Source organism: Podarcis pityusensis (genome assembly GCF_964106645.2).
Source record: "Podarcis pityusensis genome assembly, chromosome: 6".
NCBI lineage: Eukaryota > Metazoa > Chordata > Lepidosauria > Squamata > Lacertidae > Podarcis > Podarcis pityusensis.
Genome location: NC_138030.1, coordinates 76,227,524 through 76,243,542, shown reverse-complemented (window position 1 = coordinate 76,243,542; position 16,019 = coordinate 76,227,524). Strand labels below are relative to the sequence as shown.

At 43.4% G+C, this 16,019-nt stretch overlaps 1 protein-coding gene across 1 annotated transcript in view; it reads right to left on the bottom strand.

Annotated features, from left to right (window-relative positions):
• The window catches only part of ABCA4 (ATP binding cassette subfamily A member 4), a 97,337-nt gene that overhangs the window by 42,348 nt on the left and 38,970 nt on the right, over window positions 1–16,019 (bottom strand). Inside the window, exons 13-16 of the mRNA XM_081008486.1 lie at window positions 12,984–13,189; window positions 11,817–11,993; window positions 6,162–6,384; window positions 1,545–1,766 (exon numbers count right to left, since the gene is read on the bottom strand). Of these exons, the coding sequence (XP_080864612.1) occupies window positions 1,545–1,766; window positions 6,162–6,384; window positions 11,817–11,993; window positions 12,984–13,189 (828 nt within the window). The remainder of the gene's footprint in view (window positions 1–1,544; window positions 1,767–6,161; window positions 6,385–11,816; window positions 11,994–12,983; window positions 13,190–16,019) is intronic.

The window sequence follows — 16,019 nt, the reverse complement described above, 5'->3', positions numbered from 1 at the left end:
TGGAAGAGGAAGAGGAAGGGGGTGTCAAGTTACACTGATGGGGGTAGGGGAAACTCTTAGCAATGAACATATGGCAGACAAAGGAATGAAAAGGGGATGGGTAGATTTCCTTGATTAGTTTTTCCTGAATGATCCACTCCACTCATCTTCCAATTTTTTTAAATTTCAGAGTGTCTGTATTTGCATTATCCTCCCCTTTACAGATAAAAATTTACAACTTTGTACATTAAAACAATGTTGTTGTTTTTAAGCTAATGGAAAGCACAGCAATTTTCCAAGACATTTTCAAGCACCCCTAAATTGTTGGAGAATTTTGCCTTTCAACCCACTACAAAGATTATTTGGTGAAATCCCCCCTCCTCCTTTCCTCACCCACAAATATCAATCAATCAATCTCTTTTATAGGCATAGAAGTGCATTGTATACATGGATCAGAACACAATACAGTAACATAGCAGGAGATACTTTAGGATAAAACATAGCAGGAGATACTTTAGCATAAAACTGTCAAGATATTATGAAGTACAAAGATGGCTCTTAGGACCTGTGGTGACATAATTTAATAGTGTCACTCAAAAATCTTGCCACATTCTCCACAATGTCATTACTACAACTGTTCAGCAAATAAGACACCCTGGAAGAGTCAGTGTGAAAAATCCCCTCCTTTGATAAGGGGCCAAAGATATTTTTGCATAAAATGGGCAATAAAAATAAAACATGTCTGATGGATTCGACCTGTTTTGTGCCACAAGGGCAGTATATTGCCCTCCAGAGAGTGGAGTTTTCGAGAATCTACCTTGCAAAACTGCAGACGGTGACATTAAATCTTGTGAGGAAAAGAGCTCTGTGTAGGTGGGGATCGTAAAGCTGGTGTAAATATGGAGTGTCCTGGCCAAACGAGGGTGTAATTCCCAACCCCAACGGGGAACAGGTTTTGTTGGCTGTACTGCAAAGGGTTTGGAATTCAAACTCTAGTATTCTGCACTTGATTGTCTGGTATGCTTCCAATTGTGGGAACGTAAGCAGTGACTCAAGTGATAGGCCACAGGTTCTGATTTTGCTCTCAATGCAACCTAGCAATTTGGAGTGGTGGGATTCTGCCAGCATGTGGAAGGTTAAAGAAGACAGATCAGATACTGTTGGAAGCATTCTAACAGTTGCTTAACTGCACCAATCCATAATGGAATGCCATACAGGAGGTTTGGGGCTACTTTGGTGTTGAAAACCTTTAGTGCAGCTGGGACGAACTGGTTCCCTCTGTTAAAGAAGATACAGGTGATAGCCAGAGCTAGTGTTAGAGTATCCACTCCATTAAGTGCAAGCTTACAATGGTATTTACAGGAAGCATTATATTGGAAGTGGATGCCTAAGTATTTAAAGTTTTTAACCTCTTCCAATGGGTTTCCACTGATCTCCCACCTATGAGGCTTCCAAGATGTTGAGAAAACAAGATGAAATTATAAAAGTTATAAATGACACAATTTAGAGGGCACTGTGGTTTCTATTGAGTTGGGTGGAGGTAGTGGGTGAAGAGGATTTCTTACCGCCATAATCTTTAGCTTAAAAGTCAGCCTGTCCTGCCAGGCAAAGCAAACGATGTGAGGCAAGTATAGGGTAAAGTAGATGACGCCACTGCAGGCAGCTGCCAGATTAGCCTTGGAGAAGAAGGTGCTGAGCAAGAAGCACTGCATGATGCTGGCCGTGGTGAAGGTCAACAGGAACAGGAACAGGAGGTGGGGGTTGCTGTAATGAAGCACTCTGCCATACTGCATTGAAAGAAAGAAAGAAAGAAAGAAAGAAAGAAAGAAAGAAAGAAAGAGAAAGATCCAGTTAATTACAGTCTCCATTGATGGCATGGCTTAGACCAGAACTCATCTCTGCTCATTCATTGCTATCCATCCTCTCTGCCTAGGCATTTATATCAGAGTCTATTGGAAAAAGAAGGGCTGGGGTGAAACTCAAGTCAGTAGGTCTGATATTCTACCTTCTTCCAGACAATAAGATACATGAAGGGTGTACCTAGCTCTGTTCAACAACTGTGTGTGTGTTTTATGGAAGGATGAACCTGTATGAGAATTTCTTTAAGTATCCTATGCAGTCATGCAACATATCCAATCCTTGTAAAATGCCACATCATAGTGACAGGCAGCTTAAGATGTGCTGTTTGTTCTGTGCTGTGCATGTCATCAGTGTGGCTTCATCATACTTCTCCTTTTACGCAAGGTGTTGCAATATTGCTGCAGCAGGTTGCTCAATGTCATAGAGTTGCTAGTAAAACCTTAGCTTCAAGATCAGGCATTTTGGGTAATGCAGCCTCCTTTAAGATCAGGGCATGGTTACCAGTAGCTATCTTGCAGGGAAGGTAGCCTGCCATGGATTAAAAGGTGACAGGATGACCCTGCACACTCCTAGATAGGCACTGGGTGAATTTCTCTCCAGATGTTGTTGGATTCCAACTCCCATCAGCTCCAGCCAGCAGGACTGATGGGATGATGGGAGTTGTAGTTCAACATCATCAGAAGGGCCACAGGTTCCTCATCCCTGTACCGAGCACTGGGTGATAACAAGGCAGGAGTACCACCGTCACAGGGTAGAGTTCAAATACAGCAGTTCAGAAGACTTGTTGTCCAGATTTCTGGCTCATCATTAAGGCAGCACCCACACTTGCTCTAAGTGCAGTTCAAAGGCACAGGTCTAGTCTAGCATGTGGGGGTCTCGTGGACTGAATCATGAATTACAAAAGCAGCTGCCTTTCAGTAATCATTAGGCCATTGCGTGGATTGTTGTTATTGAAAAAATATCAGGTTATCATTGCTCCTCCCAGCATAAATTGTGCAGCTGCCCTCTGTTGGTCAAGGGACAATCACTTTGCTATGACTGCAACTCTATGCATGTCTACTCAGACATCCTATTGAGTTCAATGCGACTGTTTCTCAGATAAGCATGTACAGCATTGCATCCTATATCAGTCAAACAGATAGTTCAACCAGACTAAAATTTTACAAAATGTGAAAAGTAAGAGATTTGGAATGGGGCTAAAAACAAGTTCTTCCACCTCCCTAGTTTGCTTGAAGTGTTTTTATAAAAATTCATATACTGCACCTTTGCCTGAGAGCAGATGCTTAAAAATAAATAAACCAAAAAGCCAAATTACCGAATTTTCAGAGCATATTCTGATTATGCATGTCATCTCTTCTCCCCAAATTACAGTCCTCTGAAAAATAGGGTCCATGAAGAAGGGAATCAACTGTCTTTTTAAAAGTTGCTGTCTTTTAAAAAGCTGAAATAGTATTTTGCTGCTAAATGACATTCAAATACCCAGAACCAAGGAGATCTCATGAGGGTGGCTAAGATCTACCAGGATCTTTTGCACTGCTAAGTAAACCAAGGATGATCTTTATGAATCTTTAAGGACCCATTACAGTGAACAGTTGGACCTCAACTGGATGTTAGCTTTATCTAATCAAGTGGGACAGATAATTGTTCTGTACTTTTAGGCCTTGCATATCTACAGCTATTTTTTGACAAAAGTTACAAATGGTAATTGACCATCATTGTTGTTTTATCCCACACAGGAAGTGTGCTTGTTCATGTGCAGCAGTAATTATTAGCATTAAGTATAATTATGCTTGTGCAAGGAAGAATGACACACGAAAAGTGGCAGTAATGGAATAGCACAATATACAGTATGAATTACTACTGGTATGATATCACTGCTGGCATAAACTCCTATAGAGGAATGTGTCGGCCTTTAGTGTATCTGATTATATCACCAGGGGTCTATTGCCAACAACCAGCTCATAGTTTGCCAATATGTCAGATGTCAGATCCCCTAATGTACTCTTCAAAAGATACTGCCAAAGCCATTCTCTTAACAGCAGTATTTGGCAACGTACATGTGGCACGTAAGGCATTAACTATTCTAGAGAAGAAGAAAAAGATATATTGGATACACTGATCTGAACTTGAAGTGGGAAACAACCTCAGTCCAGGGGGGAAACACCCGATATAAATAACATCAGCCCTGCTGGTGAACTCAAACAAACAATAAACACCAAATTAATGTGGTGTCAAAGTTAAGTGCTAACTATAGGACTGCATACCTAAGCCAAGCTACAATGTCAAAGCTGACACACCATATCAGTTCAGGTAGGCCTGGCAGAGGAATAATTGAACAGGAGCAGGCTTTTCTCATAAAAGTAAACTGTGCTTTAGCAGTAGTTGTTTACAAATATTTGTTCTTTAGTAAGCGCTAAGATTCTGGCATCCAGAGTCATCTTTATCAGGAAGGCTTTGTCTTTTGTTTTAGAATGCAGCAGATCACAAAGCAATCAAAATAACATAGAACCCTTATAATAAACAAACAGCAAGAGGAAGCAGAACATTAAATAAAGAAAGAAATCCTTAGGGTCACCAGGAAAAAACAAGAGCGCCACACCCAACAAGAAGAAACAGAACAAAAAAAGCCAAGCCAATGGGTATACAGAGGTATGTTTTCATGCTGTTAAGTAGTTCCCAATATGACAGAATAGTTCCCACTGCATTTTCGGCTTTGCCTTTGTCAGGAGAAATTTCCCAGGCACTATTTACTCAGAGGCATGAAAGGTGCGCTCCACCCACCAGCTGCCAAGATGACCCGTGACTTAAAAGCAAGAGTTCCATCTTCTAATGAACTTAAGAATAGCTCTGTTGGATCAGGCATTGGGGCCAGCTAGTCCAGTATCCTGTTCTCACAGTGGCCAACCTGATCCCTATGGGAAACCCACAAACAGAACCTGAGCACAACAGCACTCTCCCTTCTTGTGTACTGCCTCTAAGCATGAAGGCGGAATGTAGCCATCATGGCTTGTAAACACTGATAACTTTATCCTCCATGAATTTGTCTAATCCTCTTTTAAAGCCACCCAAGTTGGTGGCCTGCAGGAGTGAGTTCCATTGTTTAATTATGGGCTGTCCTTTTTTCTGTCCTGAATCTTCCAACATTCCACTTCACTGGATGTCCATGAGTGTTTTGAGCAAGGGAGAATCCATTGGGAACTATCCTAGAATGCTCATTGGATAGCATTCAGCATTTATATAAAGCTTTTGGAGAATTCAAAAATTTTCTTGTTGTTCAACTCGACAAGGCAGATCAACATTATTATTTCTTGAGAGAATTAACAGTCTGGATAATTTTGTGTGAGTAATTAAGCTGAAAGGTGGATTCTGGCCTTTTATGGCACCCTCTGCGTTGCGCATATTTGCAGTCACTAAGAGGGCCATTCTACATTTTGCAAAGCAATGCCCAGTTATCATGTCTGGCGGACGTTAGAAGGCCGAGTAAGTCAGAGAAAAGGAAAGAAAGAGGTTAAAGGGATGGGCTGCAGCTCAGTAACGGAGCATGCAACAGGTCCCCCAGGTTAAATCCACAGCACCTCTAAATAGGTCTGGCAAAACAACTGCAAAAGTTTGGCACAGCTTTGGAGGTTATCCAAAATGTGGGGGGTTTGTGGTTAATTTTACTGAGCAAAACCCATCTGAAACCACCGCTGGTCACTGTAGACGACACTGAGTGAGATGCACCAGTGGTCTGACCTGGCAGCTTCCCGTGTAAGACTTTGCAGACCAAACAGAGGAATGTGGAGAAGCTTATTGAAAAGATCAAAGCAAACGCCAAGGGACACACTTGAGTGGTATGACTCTGTGTGCCCCCTCCCAGAAGCAACGTATTTTTTTCGAACCAAGCGAACAGCTGGTGGTTGTGACAAATGAATTAGAGGGTAGATGCCTCACAGTAAGGTTTAAAAAGAAGTGAGTGAGAGAGAGAGAGAAATTCCTGTTTTCTGAGGCCTCCTTGAAGTGAGCAGCAATGTTTAGAACGTGACCTGTCAAACCTAATCCAACCTGAGGCACTGTCATGAAGGCAATCTTGCGAGTCTCTCAGGAGTAAACATATCTATCTCTGTCAAGTGTTGATGCTGCCTTTGGGGGCTACCTAAAGGAATGTGCCTGCTGCTACGTGCTCAGGAGGCTGATCCTTCCAGCATAGGTCTGTCTGTCTGTCTGTCTCTTTTTCGTATAGCTCCCATTATTCCTTGGTAGTACCGGCAGCGTGAGTGCAAAATGGCACGTCTGGGCCTTGAAAAAGAAAAACGCTCCTCGCCTGGAGGTGATGCTCTTACCGTAATGAGAGTCGTCAGAAGAAATGTGCTCACAGCCATCATGATGAAGCTGTCTAGGAACCAGGTGAACCAGACAGCCCCGTTAGTGACCCCCCTGTTCTTCATGGTCTCTTTCAGCCTCATTTCTTTTTCCAGCACAATACTCTTTACCGTCATGGAGACAGAGTAGATCCAAGCAAGCACCATGAAGATGGGGAAGGCACGGTTCAGAGTAACCATGAAGCTGCCCAGGAAAGAAATAAAACGAAGGTTAAAATCATACAGTCTCCAAGAGGCAGTGCATAAGGGACGCACGGATTGAAACTGGTCTAACAGCCGTTCCTTCTCTCTAGGGAAACTCCCGATGTTTTCCATGAGAATTTAGAGCATCCTCAAACTATGCTTTCCAGTTTTCTTTAGGGGAAGTCGTGAAAGTTAAGTTGGCATAAAACTGGTGTGAGTGCACAGCGTCACGGCATCCCCAAGACAGCGCAGTTTCATTATTAGGAAAGTGGATTTAAAAAATGGATTTCGCTTGAACAGGAAATGTTGCCCCATAAGGATTTATGGGTTCTGCCTTTTTGAAAATCGCCTTCCTCTGTTATTGCAGACAGTTCTTAACCCATATAAACCCCCAATATATTTAAGATTCGGTAGAGCTGGCAACAGCCCTTATCCCCAGTCTGCTTGCTGCTATTTCCACTTGGTGGTTGATTTATCTTTGTCTAAGGTTTTTCATGGGACGCGGGTGGCGCTGTGGGTAAAACCTCAGCGCCTAGGACTTGCCGATCGCATGGTCGGCGGTTCGAATCCCCGCGGCGGGGTGCGCTCCCGTTGCTCAGTCCCAGCGCCTGCCAACCTAGCAGTTCGAAAGCACCCCCGGGTGCAAGTAGATAAATAGGGACCGCTTACTAGCGGGAAGGTAAACGGTGTTTCCGTGTGCGGCTCTGGCTCGCCAGAGCAGCTTTGTCACGCTGGCCACGTGACCCGGAAGTGTCTGCGGACAGCGCTGGCTCCCGGCCTATAGAGTGAGATGAGCGCACAACCCTAGAGTCTGTCAAGACTGACCCGTACGGGCAGGGGTACCTTTACCTTTACCTTTACCTTTAAGCTTTTTCATTATGGGAACAACAGAAAACACCTTCTGATTGTGTGAGCTCTGTGTTAATGGCAATCTCAATTCAATGGAAGAAATCAAATTAAAAATGGGAGGGGGGAGCAGGTTTAAATTGTTCACAGGCGTATCAACTTCTGCTGAAATATTCTTTCCCTGCCATGCATAGGTAGCAATCTTGTGCTGTGGCTGAACCCTGCAATCAATTATCCTTCTCAAATACCTGATCTAGAGGTAGATCCTGCCCTTTTGCACAGCCATGCCTCCTCCTTGAGGATATGATCAAGTCAGCACATGGAGACGTAGCAATTAAAGGGGGGGGGAAATAAACCTGTATCATATGTTTATGGGATTATCTGCGTCTGTTTTGTCTGTGCTGCTAGGAGAGGGGGTGGCATCTGGAGCCAAAGATAAGATCATGGCAAGACAGATCAAGTCAAAAACAAAAGGAATGCAGAGGCAGACTATTTCTCACCTTGGCTGCTAAGTGAGGTTGCTACTGGACAAATGGAGAAAAAGAGTGTTTTTGAGAATTAATCTAGGCCATGCTATTTGTGGCAGAGAAGGGATATATTTTGGAAGCTGGTGCCTCCCAGACAGACCCTTGTGTTTAAAAAGGAAACAGAAATAGAAACTAGAGACCACAAAATGATGCCCTCGAGGAGTCTGCTGTTATTGCTTCATGATAAGGCTTCCCTGCCAAACTTCATTTTCAGAGCGCCAAGCTGCTGTGTATTTCCCCTGTCCCCCTACCAATATCTTGTCAAAGAGCCAGCATGTTGCAGCTAGTGTGTTGGGCAAGGAATGGGGAGAGCTGGGTTTAAATTCTCATTTAGCCATGAAGCCCGTTCACTGACTTTCAGCCTATGTTGTCTAGAGAGAGAGAAAATGAGGGTGGATCATGAGTTCCTAGGATAAAAGATGGGATATCAATATGATAAGTATATAAACAATGTACAAATGACACCCAACTAGAACAATACTTGTGACTTTACTTTCACATACTTCAACCTTACAAGGAAAGTAAGAAATATTGGTATATTTGCAGGGAGATGCTGCTATACAGTGCACACACTGAGTTGGTACTCCGCATTAGTATACTCTGAGTAAACCCACTGAAATCAATAAATATGACTAACTTAGGTCCATTAATGTCAATGGGTCTACTCTGAGTAGAATTTAGTTAGCTTCAACCCATTGCTATCCTGACAATGCAATCCTACACATGTCTACTCATAAGTAACTCCCACTGAGTTCAACTCCCAAGTTAGGACCGCAACCTGATTCGTGCCACTTTTTTCCTGCATAGAGCCAGTATATTCACTGGAGAGGGAGCCATGCGAGACTGTATTTCCATAATCCGTCATGACAACAGATACACGAGAGTGATTTTTCACACGTGATGTTGTAAAATGAGCCTATGCGGTATTTTCCCCAAACTGAGGTGCCTTCTAGGTAGGAAAAATGCCACATATTAAATATATCTCTTACCTGATGGAAGGTTGTATGTTCAGTGCAATATTATCAATGCTTAATTTAATTAATTAATTTAATTTTTAAAAAATGCATGAATCTAAAAGAATAGCATTTACATTCAAGAATTATGCTATTGGGTCTAACCACCAGAGGGCTGTCTTTCATCAGAGGCAGGCACTTCATTCACAGACAAGCAGCTATGGCAGCACATACCCAGCATAGTATGATTTGGAAGAAGAGACAGCCTTGAAGCAACTTTGAAAGTGGAATTATAAAAGACGACGTAAGTGGGATCTCGTCTCATTATGTGTTGGGCCTACGCTATTAATCTAGCTCTCGTTTTACACGAGCATTTCCCCATTGTGAAACCAGTTTTAAAATGGCATTAAGAGCCCTTCCCTGTATGTAAAGACGAGACCTGGGGGTTAATGATGATTGATGATAAATCAAAGGAATGCAAAACCTTTAGAAAAAGCTAGACCCTGGGCCTGGTCTCTTACCCTCTGTAATCTGAAAAAGAAAGTTCATTCAGCTTCTAACCTCAGGACTGCTGAACTTAATGGAGAGCTGAAGTTGAAGTAAGAGGCTGAAGAATTTGATATTGTTAGGTCTTTGTTAGGGGGGCGATACACAAAACTCAAATGCTGTATGCATGACTATGACCCCACCACCCCCTACCCCATTCCTGCGCATAGCAGCACAGGCAGCTGAGCCTCCACAAAACCCTGCAAATGAAGATGCTCAGATACAGTAGCTGCAGAACTATTCAACAATGCTGAGCTTTCAGAGGTGTGACATTTAAAGCTCTTCATTGTTTGGAGGCTTTGGTATCTGAGGAATGACCTCTTCCCACATGTCCCCCCTACCCAAGCCATCATCTGAGGCCCTTCTCCAAGTGTCCCCGCCTAGCGAGGGACCGTGGGTGGCTATGAGAGAAAAGGCCTTTTTAGAGGCCTTGTTTTTTGTTGGCATCTGTCTGTCAATGGAGTGTGCCTCCAAGGGTGAAGTCAAACTACTGTGTTAACTGCACCTAAGTTGACCACCCCAGGGCACAAGCCTGGACAGTGTGCATGGAGGGTCAGACAACAAGACCCCCCTCTTGGCCTCACTGATGCGATCCAAAAGGAAGCAGAGCAATACGTTTGGAACCAGCTTGGCTGCAGGAGTTGCCAGAAGGAGGCATGCAAGGCACCATCCAACCTTCTTAGGGTCTCCACTCCAAATTTGTGTAGGGTTTACTCCTTAGCCTTTTCTTCTCCCAAAGATATGCTGCAAGGCAGCAGAGGTTTAGGATCAGTTTTCCTTCTCCTCAATGGGCTACCTTCCCAGGTTGACAAGCCCCAACTGCAGACCCACCCATTGTGGAATGCCCTGCCTAAAGAGGCCTGGGCATGGTGCCTACTCTTATATCTTTCTGGTATGGGGTTTTATTTCTTTGCTTCCTATTTTGAATTGCCTGTTTTGGTTTTATTCTTGTGCTTGATTTGTTGCTTGTATTGTATTTTTACTGCAACATTATTATCTTCATAGACTGCTCATAGACTGTTTGTTACAGGGGCAGGGTGCTGATATGTTATTCAAATTTCGTTTATCATTTATTACTTTTTTTACTTTTACAAAGGAGCTCAGGATGGCATATTATCACTCCCCACTCGCATACAAAACTTCAAAACAGGCCTGTGGGGGGTATGTAAGTCTGAAAGGAAAAAAACTGCGAGCTTAATAGCTGATCAGGTGTTTGAACGTGATACGGACAAGGAAGTTTTTGACCCTCTCTCTCTCTCATACCACTAGAAATCGGGGAAGATCCTGTGAAGCTGAACGTTGGAATATTTGGGACAGACAAAAGAAAGTACAGTGGGCGTTCGTGTCGCGAACGTGATCCATGCGGGATGCACGTTCGCAACCCGCGTCTGCGCACGCGTGAGTTGCGATTTGGTGCTTCTGTGCATGCACAAAGCGCGACCGCCAAAACCCGGAAGTAACCTGTTCCGGTACTTCCGGGTTTCGGTGGTCTGCAACCCGAAAAAATGCAACCTGAAGCAGCTGTAACCTGAGGTATGACTGTACTTCTTCACGCAGCCCAGATAAATGCTGCAGTTCGGTCCCATAAGGAACAGTTATAGCATCCAACTTGGGAGGTCTTAAAAGAGGATTAGACAAACGCATGGAAGGCGAGGCTGTCAACCACAATGGTTATGCTTCTGATAGTGTGGCTCTGAGTGCCAGTTGCTGGGAATCACAAGTGAGGAGAGTACACTCAGGCCCTGCTCTTGGGCTTCCCGCAGGCATCTGGTTGGCCACCGTGGGAGCAGGACGACAGACCAGATGGGCCATCGACCTGATCTAGCGGGCTCGTCTTGTGTTCCTAACATGGATCTCCCTGATTCTAGTCAGACACACTGTCGATTTCACCGCACTGGAATCCCCAGTGGCAGCTCCACAGCTAGGAGAGTCTCTGGCTCCCTGATTTGCAAGGGCATTTCTGGGGCACAACTGCCCACACAGTATCTGTGGCTGCATGAGAGAAAAAGAGAAGAAAATCCTGCTAGGTCGGTCAGTGTAAAATGTTTTCCAGAGATAGGGAAAGCCACTGATTGTTTTGGAACACTGTACCGTTTCACCAAACCTTCCTTCAAGTTCTTGTTAAAAACCAGAGGAGTTTTTTAAAAAAACAAAAGCTCTTTCCCCTCTCCTTTTGTTTGATGGGAAGATTCAGACAGCTATAAACTCCAACTTCTCCTGTACATTCCTGCTAATGAATCCATGGATTGTTGTTTTCCCAATGGAAGTTATCCCAGACCTTGCTGTTCTCTATTTTAAAGTTTTAAAACGCTCCAGTGCTTTGGTGTTGTTGTTTTTTTTGTTCCAGCCTCCTTATCTCAGACTTAGCAGGGCAGCAGCACATCCCAGACTCCTTGGGGGTGGGGAGGAGATTTGCCTAATACCTTCATCCTGGATTTCTCCAGCTTTTCAGCAAGATCAAAGGCAAAAAGCAGCCAAGCCCCCTGTAAAATCCAATCTGCCACCCACCCAGCCACCCAATTAGTTATCAGAAACAGATCACTGTGGCTGCTCTTACTCACACATCATCTACAAAGCATGGATAGGGCATTTGTTGCAGGTAGATCCCCAAAGGCACTTCAACTCCAGTCTGCGCCTTGATGATTCCATGCTCAACCATGTCTTGCAGATACGCAAACCCTCCCCAGATGTAACGCAGATCATCCACTGGGTCAGCTCTGGGGCCAGGATCCCAGTACCTGTAAAGACATAAAAACATTATTATATGCAACCTAGAAAGCTGAGGGTGGTGGAAAGCTGACTAGGGTTAACATTACAATTGCCAGAGCCTCAGACGTATACTATTCAAGGTTGAAAAAGTGGCAGCTCTATCTTTATGAGAACTACAGATCGCCGCCCAGCTAGGAACTTGCGTGTTTAGGCTGGAGACAGATCCAGGTTACTGTTGGTGCTTTATACTTTCCAAATTGGCTTTTCAGCCATTGCTTCTTTGTCTCAGAATCCTAAGTGTAACCTGAAACCCGCAACACCTAGCAGAGATTAATTCAGCCAGTCTGCAGCCTCAATTTTGAGACTGAGCCTAAATGCAAACCGTATGGCTACAATACCCAGTCAATTTTTAATGTACTCTTTGTGTTTTCTTCTCCTATCTCCTCCCCCCAGCTTTGTACAGCATCCAACCTGACGAAGAATTCTGGAGAAAGCTTGCTCACTATTTTGTAACTTTTTTAGTTGGCCCTATTCAAGTTATTTCCTAATATCTTGGGGGTTTTTTGAGCTCTTCCTATGAACTAACACAGCTATCTTTGCTTTTTATGTTACCATAAATTACGTTACACCGAGTAAATCAGGCTTTCAAGGCTTCTCTTCTGTTACCAGCCTACACAATGTGGGGTCCAATTCTGGATGTGCATTCCACACTGTACCATCATATAAAGGATGGCTGTATATTATCAAGCATCTGCTCATCTGCTTCATAACACCCTCTGATTTAGGGATTACCATTAGGCAGAATTTGGGGTGGAAAACCCCCAAAGAGCAGCAAAATATCATTTATCTAGCTTTTTATTATAATATTTTCACCTCCAGGATATTCTGTCTTGGTCACTGAAATGCCTTGGCTGCACTGATTTATATTCTGACTCCAGCCAACCTGGGCCTAGAGCCATAGCCTAGGCAAAGCTTGGGCCAAGCCTTCAACACATTGCAAGATGTGAGACTGCCATCACCTGTCTTTGATTTTGTTCGTTTTCTCCACTGAATCTATATCCATGCGAATCTTGAATTTGACATGAGGCGGCAGCAGTCTGGTTTTTGGGTCCAGATCAGGAAAGATGAGAGCAGCCCAGAATTTATTCTCCTCCAGAAGAGAAAGAGCACGGTGAGTCACCTGGGTTTCATCAGCGTGGCCTTCAAATTTATCAAGAGCCAAGCACTGGAGAGAGTACAAAAAGTAGAAGACACACTGAAGTAGGACAGAAGGACATATGCATTACATAAGCACAAATGGGTTCAATATAACTTTTTTGCTTCTTACTCCAAGGCAGGGATAGCCAACATGGGGCCCTCTAGGTATTGCTGGACTCCCCATCACCCCTGACCATGGGATTTGTATTCTGCCTGATGGTTTATTGTTTTTATTTTTCTGTGGGTTTGGGTCCTGAAAAGTGACTAATAAATAATTGAAATAATTGAATAAAACCAGTATCTCGAAGTCACCATATTGGTTATCCCTGCTCTAAAACAACATCAACACAACACATTGAAGCCAGTTTGAAATTGGATTGCTAGTAGTTTCTTGGTTGGGAAATGCATGAGACTTGAAACCAATTTAAAATTTTAATGTAGACACGCCTTAAGACTTCTATGCCTATTCTCATGCTAAAGTGATATGTAAAAACTGGTGATTAAAAGATAAAAGGAAAGACCGAAAAGGCCAACTTAAGAATATTCCACATCTAACATTTGTCCTACCATCCTGTAATGTGTGGAGACTGACAATACAATCCTATATACGGTTAATTCAAAAGAGAGGTCCCCCTCCCCCGCCGCAAGTTCAATGTGGATTACAATGGGTGTAGGATTGTAGCCTGAATGGAGTAATTGTAGGGTGAGAGTTGGGAGCCTGGTCATTAAAGAAATGTCTAGCCAGGAAGAACAGCAAAGCAAAACCTTCATCTCAGCAAACAAACAGAGGGAAAAGATAATGTGAGCCCACCACCTGGAAAATAAGACTGGGAGAGCAAACAAAATCACCAGGTAGAGACAAGAGGAAAGTGTCTCATCAGCACATCCAGCAGAAAAAACACACTGCAGTGAGGAGGCACCAAGACACACTTTTCTATGGGTAAACACTTCACTCAGCCTCCACTTTACTCTGTATGCTTGGAAAAGTGTAAGGGTTGAAATCATGGGCTGTGGGTGAAAACGGGAGGCGTTCTTAGCATATATGCCCAGTAGGAATGAGCAGGAGGGCTGAGGATGCATCTGAAAACATGTCTTTCACAATGAATACATAGAAATGATGAAATCCGAATGGAACCATGGCAGCAATCCAGAGGTAGACACAGTTATTGGACTGGAAAATTGTCACAAACTTATTATTATATGATGACCAGCAGAGTCTATTTAAAAGTGTTGGGGTGATGAAGGGGTTCCATTCCACATTTCCTATATAGTCCATCCCTGCAGAAGGCACTATGTGTACATGGGATATACATAAAACACATTTCCCCTGCTAAAAGAATTCTGGGAACTGTAGTCCACCACCCCAACAGAACTATAATTCCAAACACCCTTCAACTACAGTCAACAACCATTTCGCCTGGAGCTTCCATTCCTAGATGCAATGCATGTTGGCAGAGCACACATAAATGTGCCCTGCCCCGAAATACCTTTTAAGGGACATGTTTAGTGATGTTTTCTGTCACTTCCGGGTTCAGCGCCATGCGCGCATGCGCAAGCACACATCATTCAGAGACACATTAATTGGTCATTGCCTGTACAGTTCCCAGGATTCCTTTGGGGTGTGTGTGTGCTTTAAATGTATCTTTATATCTGCTAATATATTGACATTTGACCACACTCCTGCGCATTGTTACAGAAAAAGCAATTGGGAACTGCAAACGTGGCATGGCAAGTAATTAAAAAAACACACATAACCATATATTTGTATTTTTATTGAGCTTCCTAACTCCGAAACCAGCGAGTTATTATCATTGTCTCATCTTGGCAAGTAAGTAGGCAGCATTCAGTTCCTAAACGGACTAGGAAGAAATGTGTTTAATTACCTCACCTCATAGAATGCCACACAAAGCCAACTTGTTTGATCTTATCTTCTATCTAGATGGTCTTTTCGGCAAGCCAACAACCAACAATTACTGTACATCAAAGTGCTTGCAGACAACTTGTGATTTAACAGGCAGACTTCTCTGAAATGTAAAGTCTCCCTTGTTTGGCCTTGTCATCTAAAGAAACTTTTCTTATGTTGTTTTAAATGGTGGGGGAGGGTGGGGGAAGCACCTCTGAATAGAAAGGATCCTGTTTTAACTAAACTGGTGATGTTCCAAAATACGCCTCACTTAAAGAATATGTCAAGGCTATATCGCTTTTTAGTGGATGATCAACAAAAAGCGATGTATTTAAACCACCTGTATTATAATTATGCTCGTATGTAAAAAGGAACATTGTACAGTTCTATCACTGAAAAGTGGACACTGATAACAAAAAATATGACAAAAAATTGCCCAAAATTCATCTATATTGATGCAAATCAAGAAAGTAATAACTATAATATGAACAGAAATACTCGCCATAGTGGGGAAGCCTGACCAAGTGACAGTTGTCAGGATCCTGCACAGTCAGAAGGCCTCCTTTCAGGAAGAGGCACAGGACCTCATGAGGACATGGAAGGACCCATTAAAAGTCCTAAGGCTGACCAAAGTGCTTTGGCTCACGGATGTCTCACCTGAGCCCCACTGATAACCCATCTGAGCACAGACCAAGGCCTGGCCTGACCCTAAATGCTCAACCTTTGTCACCTGCACTTCAAGAGGAAAGGCAGCAGCAGATTCAATGGGAGCCCAGAGCCTCCAGAAGGTTATGTCACCAGAGGTCTCTTCAAGTAGAGGGTTCCACTAAGAAGGATGCAGTAGACTTTGCTGTAAACAATAATGCAGCACATCAAAAAGAAGCGGAGTAGCTGGCAGTGAAGATATATGCCTTATATATTCTCCTCTGGATGCTTGATGGGTTAATAGCTCCCT